We start from the raw sequence: 16,838 nt of genomic DNA, 5'->3' as shown, positions 1-16,838 counted from the left end.
TTATTCATAATTTACATTCATTTTAACTCGGAGGTCCTGAGTTTCCGACAACGTGAATGTGTGCAGCATTAGAGCTGCACATGTAACAGGGTAACTTTAGTCCACATGGTACAGGGAACGCCCACCCACTCATGCTTCTCTTCCTGGAGCGGGTACCATCATAGAGATGGGTAGGAGGACTCTAATGCCAGAAGCTAATTTTAGCATGGGTAGCGCCATTGAGGACATTCACAATTTTGAAGCAGTCAACTGGGTGGGACCTCCTATAGTTTAAGGAAGGTTCACATAATTCCACCGAGGTCACCAGGAGGGATCAGCCAATCTATTATACTTGTGAGGAAACATTCCTTCACTGCAGGTGGCAGTAAATCACCAACCTTGGCTTTATACCTGTTCAAACAACACACTCTCTAGGCGGCAGTGTGCACCCTTTGAGTTTGTTTTCCAACTGAAATATGTAGTGGAAGAAAATGTACTACTTTACAATGGAGATGGACTCAATTGCGCTACCTTTGCGCTCATAGACGCCATAGTTGGACAGATATAATAATGCGATGTCTATCTAAATCTATGGGTACCACATACACGCCTCTATCTTTTCTCATCTGCAGCCCAACCCACCACTTCACCGAGAACTTGCTTTTTTCGCTACTTTGTTGAGCGGTTTTGAATGAGGACCAAATTGCATTGTGTAATATCAATTAAGGAATAAAAGACCGACGCTTCTGGAAAAGTCACCGCAGCACCCGAGCAAACATCTTTCGAAAACCGGTCTTACACCATCTCTGGCCTTTATATTAACTACTACGCTACTGTGTTAAAATGACAGCAAAGCACAGAGGGAAAAAGAACAAACACAATCACGAAGACTTTAACAATTTTAATCATGAATCTTCGGAACCGGAGGCGCGAGGTGGAAACCAGTATACGCTTTTGTTCATTTTATTCCTTCTGATTGTGGTCGGGGGTGCAACGGCTGCATGGTTCTGTTTCCAGCAACACCAAAGTATAACCTACTTAGCAGACAACCTCATGGGCATGCAGATGAAGATGGTGAAGCTTCAGTCCTTTCAGGAAGAAATTCTACAGACAAATGAAAAGGTAATTAGCCTAGTTAACCATGCGTAATAACAACATGGGCAAACATAATAGGCACGTCAAAGGCTGTTTCCATGCGTCAACAAAAATATTGGAACATTTTGTACAAAGTCATTTGTGGTCAAGTCCTGTGTTGACCCATTGAAATAGTGTTCTGACCTTCCTCATTTATTCTGCACATGTATTTATTCTGTGACATATATATTAACTATTTTCCTATGGATAGCCAGAGCCCTAAAGGCCCCCAAATGTGAGCTTCACATTTTAATTAAATGGAAAACTCTAGCAGACGGTATTTATAGGCCTTCCCTACAAGTTTATGACAGTTGTGAAATCATATCAAATGTCATACTGCATAGACATTGAACTGATGTGAGTCGAAATGATTCTGTTTCGAACCCCCGTCAAGGTGGGCGTCACGCAGCTGTTGGTGTTTGTAATGGCATATGACCTACAATTTGGGAACATGAACTGCACCAATAGTTTGTTAGGGTCAGCCACTGAATGTCCCTACAATATAGGCATATTAAAATTAGATTCACAAACATTTTGAAATAAACACACTTGACAAATATTCCACTTCCAATTCATTTTTACAGCAGTTGACCCTGCTTGTAACCATGCTCTTGACACAGTCATGGTGCTGATTTCAGTGTGCACTGTGCAGTTGCTTTTAAAAAAGCCAGTTGTCTACATGGGAATAAAAATAGCCTGCTACAACGCTCTATATTGACCATAGTTGTTGTGAGTCCCTGTAACAAGTTCTCCTAGTTTGCCAGCATCCCCAGCTGGTCTTTAATTGTACATACAGTGCATTCAGGAAGTATTCTGCCCCCTTGACTTTTTACACAATCTACACACTACCCCATAATGACAAAGCGAAAACAGATTTTTTTCAAATGTGTGTATATATATATATTTTTTTAAACAGAAATACCATATTTACATAAGTATTCAGACCCTTTGCTATGAGACTCAACTGAGCTCAGATGCATCCTGTTTCCATTGATCATCCTTGAAATGTTTCTACCACTTGATTGGAGACAACCTGTGGTCAATTCAATTTATTGGACATGATTTGGAAAGTCACACATCTGTCTATATAAGTTCTGTCAGTTGACAGTGCATGTCAGAGCAAAAACTAAGCCATGAGGTCGAAGGAATTGTCCGTAGAGCTCTGATACAGGATTGAGTTGAGGCACAGACCTGGGGAAGGGTACCAAAAAATTTCTGTAGCATTGAAGGTCCCTAAGAACATGGTGGCCTCCATCATTCTTAAATGGGAGAAGTTTTCTTATAGCTGGCTGCATGGCCAAACTGAGAAATTGAGAAGGTATTTGGTCAGGGATGTTACCAAGAACCCAATGGAGCTCTGGAGTTCCTCTGTGCAGATGGTAGAACCTTCCAGAAGGACAAACATCTCTGCAGCACTCCACCAATCAGGCCTTTATGGTAAAGTGGCCAGGCGGAAGCAACTCCTCAGTAAAAGGCACATGACAGCCCGCTTGGAATTTGCCAACAGGCAATACAGCTGTCATCAAGGCAAAGGGTGACTACTTTGAAGAATCTCAAATATTAAATAGATTTAGATTTTTTTAACACGTTTTTGGTTATTACATGATTCCATATGTGTTATTTCCTCGTTTTGATGGCTTCACTATTATTCTACAATGTAGAAAATAGTAAAAATGAAGAAAAACCCTGGAATGAGTATGTGTGTCCAAACTTTTGACTGGTACTAATATATATACATGTATGCATACATACATACAGTTCAAGTCGGAAGTTTACATACACCTTAGCCAAATGCATTTAAACTCAGTTTTGCACAATTCCTGACATTTTATCCTAGTAAAAATTCCCTGTCTTAGGTCAGTTAGGACCTTTATTTTAAGAATGTGAAATGTTAGAATAATAGTAGAGAGAATGATTTAGTTCAGCTTTTATTTCTTTCATCACATCTTTCATCACATTCCCAGTGGGTCAGAAGTTTACATACACTTTCAATCAATATTTGGTAGCATTGCCTTTAAATTGTTGAAGCGAGCGTCCCACAATAAGTTGGGTGAATTTTGGCCCATTCCTCCTGACAGAGCTGGTGTAACTAAGTCAGGTTTGTAGGCCTCCTTGCTCACACGCACTTTTTCAGTTCTGTCCACACATTTTCTATAGGATTGAGGTCAGGGCTTTGTGATGGCCACTCCAATACCTTGACTTTGTTGTCCTTAAGCCATTTTGCCACAACTTTGGAAGCATGCTTGGGGTCCATTTGCAATTGTGCGTCGCCCCACGGACCTCCCGGTCGCGGTCGGCTGCGACAGAGCGCGAACCCAGAATCTCTGGTGGCACAGCTAGCGCTGCGATGCAGTGCCCTAGACCACTGTGCCACCCGGGAGGCCCTGTAGTCTGGCTTTTTAATGTCGGTTTTGGAGCAGTGGCTTCTTCTTTGCTGTGAGCGGCCTTTCAGGTTATGTCGATATAGGACTCGTTTTACTGTGGGCATAGATACTTTTGTACCTGTTTCCTCTAGTATCTTCACATGGTCCTTTGCTGTTGTTCTGGGATTGATTTGCACTTTTCGCACCAAAGTACGTTCATCTCTAGGAGACTGAATATGTCTCCTTCCTGAGCGGTATGATGGCTGCGTGGTCCCATGGTGTTTATACTTGCGTACTATTGTTTGTACAGATGAACGTGGTACCTTCAGGCATTTGGAAATTGTTCCCAAGGATGAACCAGACTCGTGGAGGTCAACAATTTCTTTTCTGGGGTCTTGGCTGATTTCTTTTGATTTTCCCATGATGTCAAGCAAGGAGGCACTGAGTTTGAAGGTAGGCCTTGAAATACATCCACAGGTACACATCCAATTGGCTCACATTATGTAAATTAGCCAAATAACTTCTAAAGCCATGACATCATTTTCTGGAATTTTCCAAGCTGTTTAAAGGCACAGTCAACTTAGTGTATGTAAACTTCTGACCCACTGGAATTGTGATACAGTGAAATAATGTCTGTAAACAATTGTTGGAAAAATCACTTGTGTCATGTGCAAATTAGATGTCCTAACCGACTTGCCAAAACTATAGTTTGTTAACAAGAAATTTGTGGAGTGGTTGAAAAATTTGTTTTAATGACTCCAACCTACATTTATGTAAACTTCCAACTTCAACTATATATAATGAAACTCTTTGAAGAGTTAGGGTTTCAGAAGATGGGATGGGACTCTGCTGACTCCCCCAGCTTCAGGGGGAGGAAGCTGGTTCCACCATTGGGGTGCCAGGACAGAGAAGAGCTTGGACTGGGCTGAGCGGGAGCTTGGAGGGCCAAGGAACCACCAGAGGTGGCAGAACGGAGTGCTCGGGTTGGGGTGTAAGCTTTGATCATAGCCTGAAGGTAGGGGGGGGGGCAGTTCCTCTTGCTGCTCCGTAGGCAAGCACCATGGTCTTGTAGTGGATGCGAGGTTCGACTGGAAGCCAGTGGAGTGTGTGGGGTAACATGGGAGAACTTTGGAAGGTTGAAAACCAGGCAGGCTGCAGCATTCTGGATAAGTTGCAGGGGTTTGATGGCACAAGCGGGGAGCTCAGCCAACAGTGAGTTGCAATAGTCCAGATGGGAGATGACAAGTGCCTTCAGCGGGCAGGCCTTCCCCTGGAGGAAGAGCAGCTCTGTCTTGTTGAGTTTAAGGTGGTGGGCTGGCATCCAAATTGAGATATCAGCCAGGCACGCAGAGATGCATGCCACCACATGGGTGTTAGAAGGGGGGAAGGAGAAAAGTAGTTGAGTGTCATCCTCAAAGCAATGATAGGATAGACCATGTGAGGATATATTACAGAGGGCCTCCGTGACATAGATGAGCAGTCTCAGTTGAGTGACCCATCATGAAGCCTGACTGGTTAGGGTCAAGAAGATCTCCAACCTTTGACCGTAATTTATAAGGTTAGCCTTCACACAGAGGGACTTCAACACTGATGGGGTCAGGATGTGGATTCACTAAACTGTTGACATAATTAAATTGTCCTACTTAAATCATAGGATTATCCTACAGCAATTGCAGTACCTGGTCAATATGTTCTCATTTCTTTACACCCACTTACTGGAACTGTCTGCACCAATAGATAGTTCCCTCCCAAGGATGAATAGCATGAGTGGTAAAATACATTTATAAATAGTGTCTGTTTCTGACTGCTCACTTACTTTCTTATGGCTGCACAATGTACTGTATGATGGCTTGCCATAATTGTCTATTCATCATGAAAGAAGCTGCCCTTTGTTTGGAGACCAGTGTCTGGGCAGATGTTTTCAAGATGTTATTTTGATCTAAATCTAGTTTTATTTCCTTGCAGCTGCTCAGTACCGACGGCTTTGAGCATCGCCTCAACACCCTGGAAGAGTCATACGAACTGGCCCAGAAGCAGGTAGGCATGGCCCTGGCCATAGCTGAACAACTGAAGACCTCAGACCTGCCCACCCAGGTCCTTTCCCTACACACAGAGATGAAAGCCCGGCTGGCAGAGATGCAGCAGGCCACCGTGTCCGCGGATCAGCTGACTCAGCTGCAGGCCATGCTGAAGGGGAAGAGCGAGGAGTTTGAGGCTGTCCGGCTGCAGGTCGAGGGCCTGGCAAGGGTGAGCACGAAGATGGCCCAGAGCGTCGAGGGCCTGACAGGGAGCCTGGCGGAGGCTGAGTCCAAGCTGGAGGAGAGGGAAGGGCTGGTGGGCACACTGAGCGCCACGTTGGAGGGCCAGACATCAGAGCTCCTAGGGCTTAAGGAACAGCTGGCTGCCAACCAGGCTCAACTTGAGGCCAGTACAGTGGAGATCGCAAGTGTCAAGTATGTAGTGTATTTGGGGTTGGTCAATTCCAAAGTAATTTTTTTTTTAATTTAAAGAATTATCCCAGAAGCAGGAGGATACCTGGGTTCTTTGGGGAAACTTTCTGCAACCTTAAGTATATTGGTTTATATTTCTGTATTGGTTGGTTTCACTGTGTGTCTCACTGTGTGTGCGTACCTGTGTTTCAGGGAGCTGATGGAGACGGGGCAGTCTCAGAGGGCCCAGCAGGCCAGTGTGGAGGAGCAGCTGGTTACAGTAGAACAGAGTCCGCAGGAGCAGAACTCAGCGGCCCACAGTCTGCACTCTGAGCTCCGCGCTCAGCTGGAGGCTGTGCAGAAACAGGTCGCACAGGTAACGCCTACAGGAAGTCTCACACAGGGTTTAGAATATCAGATTGGTAGTGGACTGGGTCACCCTCAAATATAGCCAAAATAGTTTGTTTTACATTTTTCTAATAGTACTTACTACTTTTTATGAATAGTGAAATATTTCTAATAGTCTTTTCTTCTTTTAATGAATAGTCGGATGTACAGGTACATCAGGACCGGTCACAGGTTATTACTTTTCAAGTTCTTTCTTCATATTTTCTCATCTCAGCATTGGTGTTCGTAACGGCAAAAAAATTTGCCGTATTTTGTACAGAGGAGCATACACATTCTCGTAACTATTTCTACCCAGCATGTGTCCATGGGGAACTTTTATGAGATTGCTACTAAACCATTAGTATGTAGAGGCTAATTGCCTGCTGTGGATTCTCTGATGAATTTGGGGTAAATGTTGTATTCCCATCCCTATACTGCAATGTAGGCCAAATACATTACACCAATGTGATTACAAAGTCACCATAGGCCCTGTAGTTCCCCTAAGTACTAACTCACTATAATTCTGTCTGTTCCAGCTGGAAGGAGGGGTTCAAACAGATAAGCCCTCAGAGGAGGTGGAGGAGGAGACTGCTCTGGCTGCTGCTGAGGAGGTGGAAGAGGCTGCTGATGCTGTTGCTGAGGAGGTGGAAGAGTCTACTCCTGCGGAAGAGGAGCAGGCTGCTGAGGAGGAGGAGGTGGTGAAGGAGGCAGCTCACTTGGATGGGGAGCCTGCTGAACAGGAGGACTCTGCTCTCACAGAGGAACAGACTGCTCCTGCAGAGGAGGAGATGGTTGAGGAGCAGGAGGACTTGGCAGAGGCAGCACCGGAAGAGTGGTTGGCAGAAGAGAATGTAGAAGAGGAGGATTCTGAAGCAGAGGAGGAGCAAGGGGAGGAAGAAGAGGAAAAACCAGAAGAAGATGAGGCCTCTACTGAGGAGGAATGTAAGTCTGTCTTAAAATGCATTTCAAACTCAAATTTCTTCGTCAGTCCAATTTTATGTAAGGAGTGTATCCATCTTTATTTCAAAGATTTTACAATTACTCTGTTACCTCTTTTGGCCTGAAATTGTTTCAAGTGAGGAACACTAATGTGTTAATGCAATGTTACTAGTCTAATTACAGTGTAATTACACAGATAAAAGAGCAACTTAATGTGTTACCGACGCCAATATCTTCTCTCATTGGTTGAGCAGTGTTCCTCACTAAAGGTTATTGTGGGCAATAGTGTATGAAATGTTGTTTTTCTGATTTGCTTGGTCAGCTCCAGGGCCTTTAGTAAAAAACATTACCATTGATCTCTCTGATAACTAATGTTATTCTATTTTACAGTGTGAATGTAAGCAGCAAGGAAAGTCTTCTACAGCCACCAAACTCCCAGAGGATAATGGACACGTTCAGTCTGCATCATGACAAATGGGAAGGCATTGCCAATGTTGAGGTGCAATAAACATGAACTTTTTCTCCCCAGGGGGAAAAATCAGGTCACTAGGATTCAAACAATTCTCTAGAATCAGTATTGTTACATCAATGAACATGTGTATGAGAGGGCTAACTGGTCAGGTGATGGTTAATAGTATTCAGGACTCACCTGCCAATACCAACCTCAAAGCCTTAATCTATTTTAACACAGCTCTTTCTATAGATTATTTTACGTACACCAAAATGTCAATTTTTCTGCAAGCTCAGTTGAAACAAAGTGACAAGGAGGACTAACTAAACAGCCAATAGAAAAACACTAATTCACTCACACAATCAAACAAAGCCATAAAATATGCCCATCTTGTTGATATGAAATTGGCTTTCTTTTTGTCATTGTCTGAAATGTCTTGTTGGGATTTTCATTAGAATATGATATACAGAACAAGAGTCCTATTTGTTTACACAGGAATTAACAGCCTACTAAAGGAATAGCATGGGGGTAGCAAGGGCCATATCTGTGAAATGCTAACATTTACGTACAGTTTTACTGAAGATTGTTAGTCTAGTTGTTTTTATTGACTTTTTTCTTTAGACTTTTTGTCACACAAAGTGCGCTGTTACTGCCCAGGCATTGGGTTCTTCTCTCACAACGTACCGTTCATCTCAGATCTCTGTGATGTATCTTTTATAAAATAAACCCTGGGCTATCCTCTGTAATTTTTTACACCAAGTTCAGTCTCCTTGTTTATTTTTTCTACTATTGATTGAATAGTAGCTCATATGAACTGAAGTGAACATCTTTGTTACGGTCTCGTCATTCTACAGCTGCAGAAAATGCCTTCATTTCTGTTCATGGATTAATATGGTGTCTTTGTGTCCCATTACAGGGAGTAAAAAATGTGGTCACAGTGACACACTTATTTGCCCTGTACTGCTTCTGAGTCACCTTCACCAAGGTCAAACTAATGTGTTGCCATTTTTACATTTTCTAATGATGTACTGCTGTGAAGTAGTCCCACTTAGTGCTAAACTGCAGCATAGATATAATGTGGAAGGGTGAGTGTCTGTAATCATTTTATTCCACATGTCCGTGCATGCCATGTGAGGAATGACTCATAATGAAATGCTGAAAAACACGAAGACGTGTTTGTGGTAGCACACCCCTTTGTGCATTTTTGTGTGGAATCTTTCCTCTGGTTAAGAATAATGACTTGAACTCTGGTTTGGTACTGCCACTATGGTTTACTATTATACCTGTTAAGCTGAGTTGAAATACTACTACCTGGAAATCATTCAATTGATCAGAAATATTGCCAAACTTGTTCACACCCAACAATTTATGATGTACACTGAACAAAAATATAAATGCAACAATTCCTAAGATTTTACTGAGTTACAGTTCCTATAAGGTAATCAGTCAATTTAAATTAATGAATTAGGCCCTAATCTATGGATTTCACATGACTGGGAATGCAGAAATTCATCTGTTGGTCACAGATACCTTAAAAAAAAAATAGGAGTGGATCAGAAAACCAGTCAGTATCTGGTGTGATCACCATTTGCTTCACGCAGCGCGACACATCGCCTTTGCCTAGAGTTGAACAGGCTGATTGTGGCCTGTAGAATGTTGTCCCACTCCTATTTGATGGCTGTGGGAAGTTGCTGGATATTGGCGGGAGCTGGAACGTGCTGTTGCACAGGTTGATACAGAGCATCCCAAACATGTTCAATTGATGACATACATGTCTGGGGAGTTTGCAGGCTATGGAAGAACTTGGGCCATTTTCAGCTTCCAGGAATTGTGTACAGATCCTTGGGCCATGCGTTATCATGCTGAAACATGAGCTGATGGCGATGGATGAATGGCACGACAATGGACGTCAGGATCTCGTCATGGTATCTCTGTGCATTCAAATTGCCATCGATAAAATGCAATTGTGTTCATTATCTGTAGCTTATGCCTGCCCATACCATAACCCCCACCGCCACCATGGGGCACTCTGTTCACAACATTGACATCAGAAAACCGCGTGCCCAGACATCGCCATATGCAGTTGAAGTCGGAAATTTACATACACCTTAGCCAAATACATTTAAACTCAGTTTTGCACAATTCCTGACATTTAATCCGAGTAAAAAGTCCCTGCCTTAGGTCAGTTAGGATCACCACTTTATTTTAAGAATGTGAAATGTCAGAATAATAGTAGAGAGAGAATTATTTATTTCAGCTTTTATTTCTTTCATCACATTCCCAGTGGCTCAGATGTTTACATACACTCAATTAGTATTTGGTAGCATTGCCTTTAAATTGTTTAACTTGGGTCAAACGTTTCGGGTAGCCTTCCACAAGCTTCCCACAATAAGTTGGGTGAATTTTGACCCATTCCTCCTGACAGAGCTGGTGTAACTGAGTCAGTTTTGTAGGCCTCCTTGCTTGCACACGCTTTTTCAGTTCTGCCTACAAATTTTCTATAGGATTGAGGTCGTGATGGCCACTCCAATACCTTAACTTTGTTGTCCTTAAGCCATTTTGCCACAACTTTGGAAGTATGCTTGGGGTCATTGTCCATTTGCAAGACCCATTTGCGACCAAGCTTTGACTTCCTGACTGATGTCTTGAGATGGTGCTTCAATATATCCACATAATTTTCCTGCCTCATGATGCCATCTAATTTGTGAAGTGCACCAGTCCCTCCTGCAGCAAAGCACCCCCACAACATGATGCTGCCACCCCCGTGCTTCACGGTTGGGATGGTGTTCTTCGGCTTGCAAGCATCCCCTTTTTTCCTCCAAACATAACGATGGTCATTATGGTCAAACAGTTATTTTTGTTTCATCAGACCAGAGGACATTTCTCCAAAAAGTACGATCTTTGTCCCCATGTGCAGTTGCAAACTGTAGTCTGGCTTTTTTATGGCGGCTTTGGAGCAGGGGCTTCTTCCTTGCTGAGCAGCCTTTCAGGTTATGTCGATATAGGACTCGTTTTACTGTGGATATAGATACTTTTGTACCTGTTTCCTCCATCTTCAAAAGGTCCTTTGCTGTTGTTCTGGGATTGATTTGCACTTTTCGCACCAAAGTACGTTCATCTCTAGGAGACAGAACGCGTCTCCTTCCTGAGCTGTATGATGGCTGCGTGGTCCCATGGTGTTTATACTTGCGTACTATTGTTTGTACAGATGAACGTGGTACCTTCAGGCATTTGTCAATTGCTCCCAAGGATGAACCAGACTTGTGGAGTTCTACAATTTTTTTCTCTGGTGTTGGCTGATTTCTTTTGATTTTCCCATGATGTCAAGCAGAGGCACTGAGTTTGAAGGTAGGCCTTGAAATACTTCCACAGGTACACCTCCAATTGACTAAAATAGTGTCAAATCAGAAGCTTCTTAAGCCATGACATTTTCTGGAATTTTCCAAGCTGTTTAATGGCACAGTCAACTTAGTGTATGTAAACTTTTGTTGGAAAAATGACTTGTGTCATGCACAAAGTAGATGTCCTAACCGACTTGCCAAAACTATAGTTTGATAACAAGACATTTGTGGAGTGGTTGAAAAACAAGTTTTAATGACTCTTAAGTGTATGTAAACTTCCGACTTCAACTGTAAGTTGTCTGACATCTGCCCGGTACATTTGAAACTGGGATTCATCTGTGAAGAGCACACTTCTCCAGTGTGCCACTGGCCATCAAAGGTGAGCATTTGCCAACTGAAGTTTGTTACAACGCCAAGCTAAAGTCAGGTCAAGACCCTGGTGAGGATGACGAGCACGCTCCCTGAGACAGTTTCTGACAGTTTGTGCAGAAACCCACAGTTTCATCAGCTGACCAGGTGGCTGGTCTCAGACAATCCTGCAGGTGAAGAAGCTGGATGTAGGGTTCCTGTGGTTACATGTGGTCTGTGGTTGTGAGGCCGGTTGGACGAACTGCCAAATTCTCTAAAACGATGTTGAAGGTGCCTTATGGTAGAGAGCTGAACATTAAATTCTCTGACAACAGCTTTGGTGGACATTCCTGCAGTCAGCATGCCAATTGCATGCTCCCTCAACATTTGTGGCATTGTGTTATGTGACAAAACTGCACATTTTAGTGGCCTTTTATTTTCCCCAGCACAAGGTGCACCTGTGTAATGATCACACTGTTTAATCAGATTATTGATATACTACACATGACAGGTGCATGGATTATCTTGGCAAATGAGAAATTCTCACTAACGGGTGTAAACAAATTTGTCCACAAAATTTGAGAGAAGGATATACGTGTTGCATTTATATTTTTGTTCAGTGTATTATTACATTTTTACATGGTAAAGGATAAGGTCACAGGAAGTTTACCTTTACCTTTATTTGAACAGGAAGTCACCATTTAGACCAGGGTCTCTTTCACAAGGGAGCCCTGCAAATACACTGAGTGCACAAAACATTAGGAATACCTTCCTAATATTGAGTTGCACCCCCCTTTGGCCTCAGAACAGTCTCAATTCGTTGGGGCATGGACTCTACAAGGTGTCGAAAGCATTCCACAGGGATGCTGGCCCATGTTGACTCCAATGCTTGACACGGTTGTGTCAAGTTGGCTGGATGTCCTTTGGAAGGTGGACCATTCTTGATACACACGGGAAGCTGTTGAGTGTGAAAAACCCAGCAGCGTTGTTGTTCCTGACACACTCAATCCGGTGTGCCTGGCACCTACTACCATACCCCGTTCAAAGGCACTTAAATCTTTTGTCTTGCCCATTCACCCTCTGAATGGCACACATACACAATCCATGTGTTAATATTCTCAAAGCTTCAAAAAATCATCTTTAACCTGTCATCTACACTGATTGAAGTGGATTTAACAAGTGATATCAATAAGGGATCATATCTTTCACCTGGTCAGTCTGTCATGGAAAGAGCAGGTGTTCCTAATGTTTTGTATACTCAGTGTACAATTCATAAGACAAAATAGAATCAATATCAGATGCAATGTAAAACAAACTAAAATACAGCACAACACAAACATGACATTGCTTTGTAACAATGCACAATGGATTAGTATCGTTATACAATTATTTCTAAATTTGTGAGGACTACAACCATTGTGTGTATCTGCACCGAATCACTGATCTACAAATCATCTTGCACCCTCGTAATGTGATCAAGTTTAGCGAATCGGCGCAGCAGCTTGCTCAGGCCAATCCCCTCGCACGCTTGTGTAGTGTGTAAACTGCAGCTCTTGCATCAGGCTCTTGGAGACACAATTGGCTCAGATTGCCTCGCGGCCCGCCTACTGTATGAGTCTGTGTATTGACTGCGCTGTGCCTCGCCTTGCCTAGCTGATGGAGAGGAAACAGTCTCTCTCTCTCCTTTTCCTTCTCTCCCCCTCCCCGTTATCACTCCTCTCTCTCCCTCTCCCAGGATCCTATCCGGCCTCTCCCACTGCAGTCTCTCTCCACCGGCCTCAGTCTCTGACCTTCAGCTAGCCTGGGACCATGCAAGCCTGTCTGCCCAGGTATGGAACTCACCCCGACCCTTATCCTATCCCCTTATCTGCATGACTTCCCTGTGTTTTTACATGCAGAATGAAAAAGCTAGCTACTTCTTTTACTTTGATCCGAGATGGTGGTGTGGCCCCCTCACTGGTGTTTGGTATTGGAAGGTATTCCCTTCCCTGGAATTTGTATTGTACTGTGTGGGAAGTTGGTGCCCCTGGGTTGTGTGTGTTAGCACACAACCCAGGAGTGAGTGTGTATAGCTAAAGTGCTGTACATATTTAGTACACTCAATGGAAGGAAAAAAATGTTTCTTCACATACCCCATTTAGGGTCATTACATTTTGTTGGTCAGGTTCAATAATACGGTCATTATAAATGGAATAGTAGATGCTGGTGCATTGGAACTAAAATACCTCCCACCAGCATGTTTAAATTACAACCCCAACAAATGCATCCTATATAAATATTTGGTCTCAAATTTGATATGCTTAAATCAAATTAGACATGCTTAAATCAAGTGTTTTTGAAACGTAAGCAAAAGTATGTTATCTCCTATATCACTTTTGCCTAAAGTCTTTTTTATGATTGTGAATCTGCTACTGTGTAGAAATATGACCGTAATGTTGCTACAGAATCCCAGCTGCTGGTAATGTAACCATCCACAGCCCTTTAATCAGTGTTAAATAATGCAGTAGACTGAGGTCCTGACAGACAGACTATTTAGGCTTTCTCTCAGGATGGAGGGTGTGGTGGGTGCCTCCCTGGCAGAGCAGAGGCTGATCGAGCGATACTCAGTACAGTAAAAGGGAGGGAGGGAGAGCAGCCTGCAGCCGGTACTAGTGGGAATAACATTAGCCATTACCCTGAATGCTGCTTACTCGACTTTTCCTCTCTCTGTCTATGGAGCCCAATGCCTGCTTACGTGGCTGTCACTCAGGGTTTATTGATTGGCAACTGAGACATGAAACATAATCATGAAAGGAATACCACACAGTCCTAAGAGAATTGTACTATTGATTATAGCGCTAAGCATTGAGGAGGTGATTCAGTCCTTTGGTTATTATTGTGAACTTATTGTGTACTTTGTGTAGTCCATTGTTCTTTTGTGATTTGCATAATAAGTATGTGGTCTTTCATTAAGTATATCATGATATGAATAACTAATTAAGTTGTTTAAGTTGTTGAGCGATGGAATGAAGAGCCACTTCAACATAATGAGGACGCAATTACATGTAACCTGCTCTGAATATCTGTTTTTGTAGTACCTTTCAGAGTGATCACTTCCCATGAAGATTATGGATGTGTTTGATTGCACTGCTACCCTCTTATCCTGAAAGGTTGTGATGATAATTTGAGCCTAATGTCAACTCACCCTGATACGTTGTTACCTCGTGCTGTGCTCGAGTACTAGGTGACAGTGTGTCCAAAGTTCATTGAAACTATTTATAGGGCATGACAGCTATGTCCTCCAAAGTGCAGCTGTCCTGTTTCCAACCCTGCAGGTCATATCTAACCCCGGTGAGAGATGAGGAGGCAGAGTCTCAGAGGAAGGCCAGGTCTCGCCAGGCCAGGCAAACCCGCAGATCCACACAGGTACAACACAAAATTTCCCAGACACAGATTAAGTCTAGTCCTGGAGTGAAAATGCATGGTCAATGGAAATTCTCCATTAGGAATCCAAGACAAGGCTTAGTCTGTGTCAGGGACCCCAACCCCAAGATATGCTTTACTATTCATGTGATTTTATTGGACTATTTATCTATAGCAGGTATTTCCAAACTGGGGTACGCGAAATGCCGTTGGGAGTACGCCAAATAAAATAAAAAAATCCTTCACATTTTCAAACAGTATATTTATATTTTCAACAGGGCTATACATTTAGTCCGGACTTCTGGCGGTCTCTATGGGGGTGCCACAGGATTCAATCCTCGGGCCGACTCTCTTCTCTGTATACATCAATGATGCCGCTCTTGCTGCTGGTGATTCTCTGATCCACCTCTACGCAGACGTAGCCCTTCTTTGGACACTGTGTTAACTAACCTCCAGACAAGCTTCAATACCATACAACCCTCCTTCCGTGGCCTCCAACTGCTCTTAAATGCAAGTAAAACTAAATGCATGCTCTTCAACTGATCGCTGCTCACACCTGCCCGCTCGTCCAGCATCACTACTCTGGACGGTTCTGACTTAGAATATGTGGACAACTACAAATACCTAGGTGTCTGGTTAGACTATAAACTCTCACATTAAGCATCTCCAATCCAAAATTAAATCTAGAATCGGCTCCCTATTTTGCAACAAAGCATCCTTCACTCATGCTGCCAAACATACCCTCGTAAAACTGACTATCCTACCGATCCTTGACTTCGGCGATGTCATTTACAAAATAGCTTCCAACACTCTACTCAGCAAATTGGATGCAGTCTATCACAGTGCCATCCGTTTTGTCACCAAAGCCCCAAATACTACCCACCACTGCGACCTGTCTGCTCTCGTTGGCTGGCCCTCACTACATATTCGTCGCCAAACCCACTGGCCCAAGGTCCTCTATAAGTCTTTGCTAGGTAAAGCCCCGCCTTATCTCAGCTCACTGGTCACCATAGCAGCACCCACCCGTAGCACGCGCTCCAGCAGGTATATTTCACTAGTCACCCCCAAAGCCAATTTCTCCTTTGGCCACCTTTCCTTCCAGTTCTCTGCTGCCAATGACTGGAACGAACTGCAAAAATCACTGAAGCTGGAGACTCAAATCTCCCTCACTAACTTTAAGCACCAGCTGTCAGAGCAGCTCACAGATCACTGCACCTGTACATAGCCCATCTGTAAATAGCCCATCCAACTACCTCATCCCCACACTGTTATTTATTTTATTTATTTTGCTCCTTTGCACCCCAGTATCTCTACTTGCACATTCATCTTCTGCACATCTATCACTCCAGTGTTTAATTGCTATATTGTAATTATTTCACCACTATGGCCTATTTATTGCCTTACCTCCCTTATCCTACCTCATTTGCACACACTGTATATAGACTTTTTCTATTTTATTATTGACTGTATGTTTGTTTATTCCATGTGTAACTCTGTGTTGTTGTTTGTGTTGCACTGCTTTGCTTTATCTTGGCCAGGTCGCAGTTGTAAATGAGAACTTGTTCTCAACTGGCCTACCTGGTTAAATTAAGGTGAAATTTAAAAAAAAGTGTAAAAAATTTGAGTGAGGTTTGTTTCTCAGCTGAGTAGCCTCGTTTCACTGCCAAAAATAAAACACAATAAAACACACAAAAATAACAACACAATGTCAAATACAGGTAGCCTAGTCAAATAATTAACATCCAATCACATTAACCGTTACTTTCTCGCGGGAAACCTTCACTCTTTCGCAGACATTTAGAAACGAAAAATGACCATTTGAAAAATTTGCCACGAGTTTTTTGAGCATGAATAAAGACAACTTTCGAGTAGTAAGAAATGTATAAAAGCAACAGATACCATTAATAAGAAGGGGCAAGAAGCGTCTTATATGGTGAGCTAGGACAGGCAAGCCCCATACTATTGTGGAGGACTTAATTCTTCCTGCTGCCGCAGATATGTCTGGAGCAATGCTGGGGGAAAAGACCAAAAAACTATACAGACAATGCCTTCATCAAACAACACT

General features: G+C 43.0%; 2 protein-coding genes across 10 annotated transcripts in view; both read left to right on the top strand.

The window, feature by feature from the left end:
• The first annotated feature begins 630 nt into the window (after positions 1-630).
• LOC139542524 (uncharacterized protein CG45076-like) lies at positions 631-8,441 on the top strand. 2 transcript variants are annotated; one of them, XM_071348067.1, is made up of 6 exons: positions 631-1,101; positions 5,442-5,929; positions 6,119-6,281; positions 6,452-6,484; positions 6,829-7,234; positions 7,622-8,441. In XM_071348067.1, exons 1-6 carry the CDS (start codon positions 823-825, stop codon positions 7,624-7,626), a joined length of 1,374 nt encoding a protein of 457 aa, XP_071204168.1. In that variant the 5' UTR covers positions 631-822; the 3' UTR covers positions 7,627-8,441. The 2 variants fall into 2 exon arrangements, with proteins under 2 accessions (XP_071204168.1, XP_071204169.1); XM_071348068.1 differs by lacking the exon at positions 6,452-6,484.
• Positions 8,442-13,027: 4,586 nt separating this feature from the next.
• LOC139542520 (protein phosphatase 1 regulatory subunit 12B-like) overlaps positions 13,028-16,838 on the top strand; it is a 44,293-nt gene continuing 40,482 nt past the window's right edge. For 3 of the 8 annotated variants that reach the window (XM_071348050.1, XM_071348049.1, XM_071348056.1), the window contains exons 1-2: positions 13,037-13,200; positions 14,686-14,776. In XM_071348050.1, the coding sequence (XP_071204151.1) occupies positions 13,181-13,200; positions 14,686-14,776 (111 nt within the window). In that variant the 5' untranslated portion in view covers positions 13,037-13,180. Of the gene's footprint in view, positions 13,201-14,685; positions 14,777-16,838 lie in introns of all 8 variants that reach the window. The other 5 variants (XM_071348051.1, XM_071348053.1, XM_071348055.1 and 2 more) reach the window with 5 other exon arrangements.

Source organism: Salvelinus alpinus, chromosome 17, assembly GCF_045679555.1.
Source record: "Salvelinus alpinus chromosome 17, SLU_Salpinus.1, whole genome shotgun sequence".
In the NCBI taxonomy this organism is placed as follows: Eukaryota; Metazoa; Chordata; class Actinopteri; order Salmoniformes; family Salmonidae; genus Salvelinus; species Salvelinus alpinus.
Note: the sequence above shows the minus strand (reverse complement) of the source record. Positions and strands in the feature narration are given on the sequence as shown.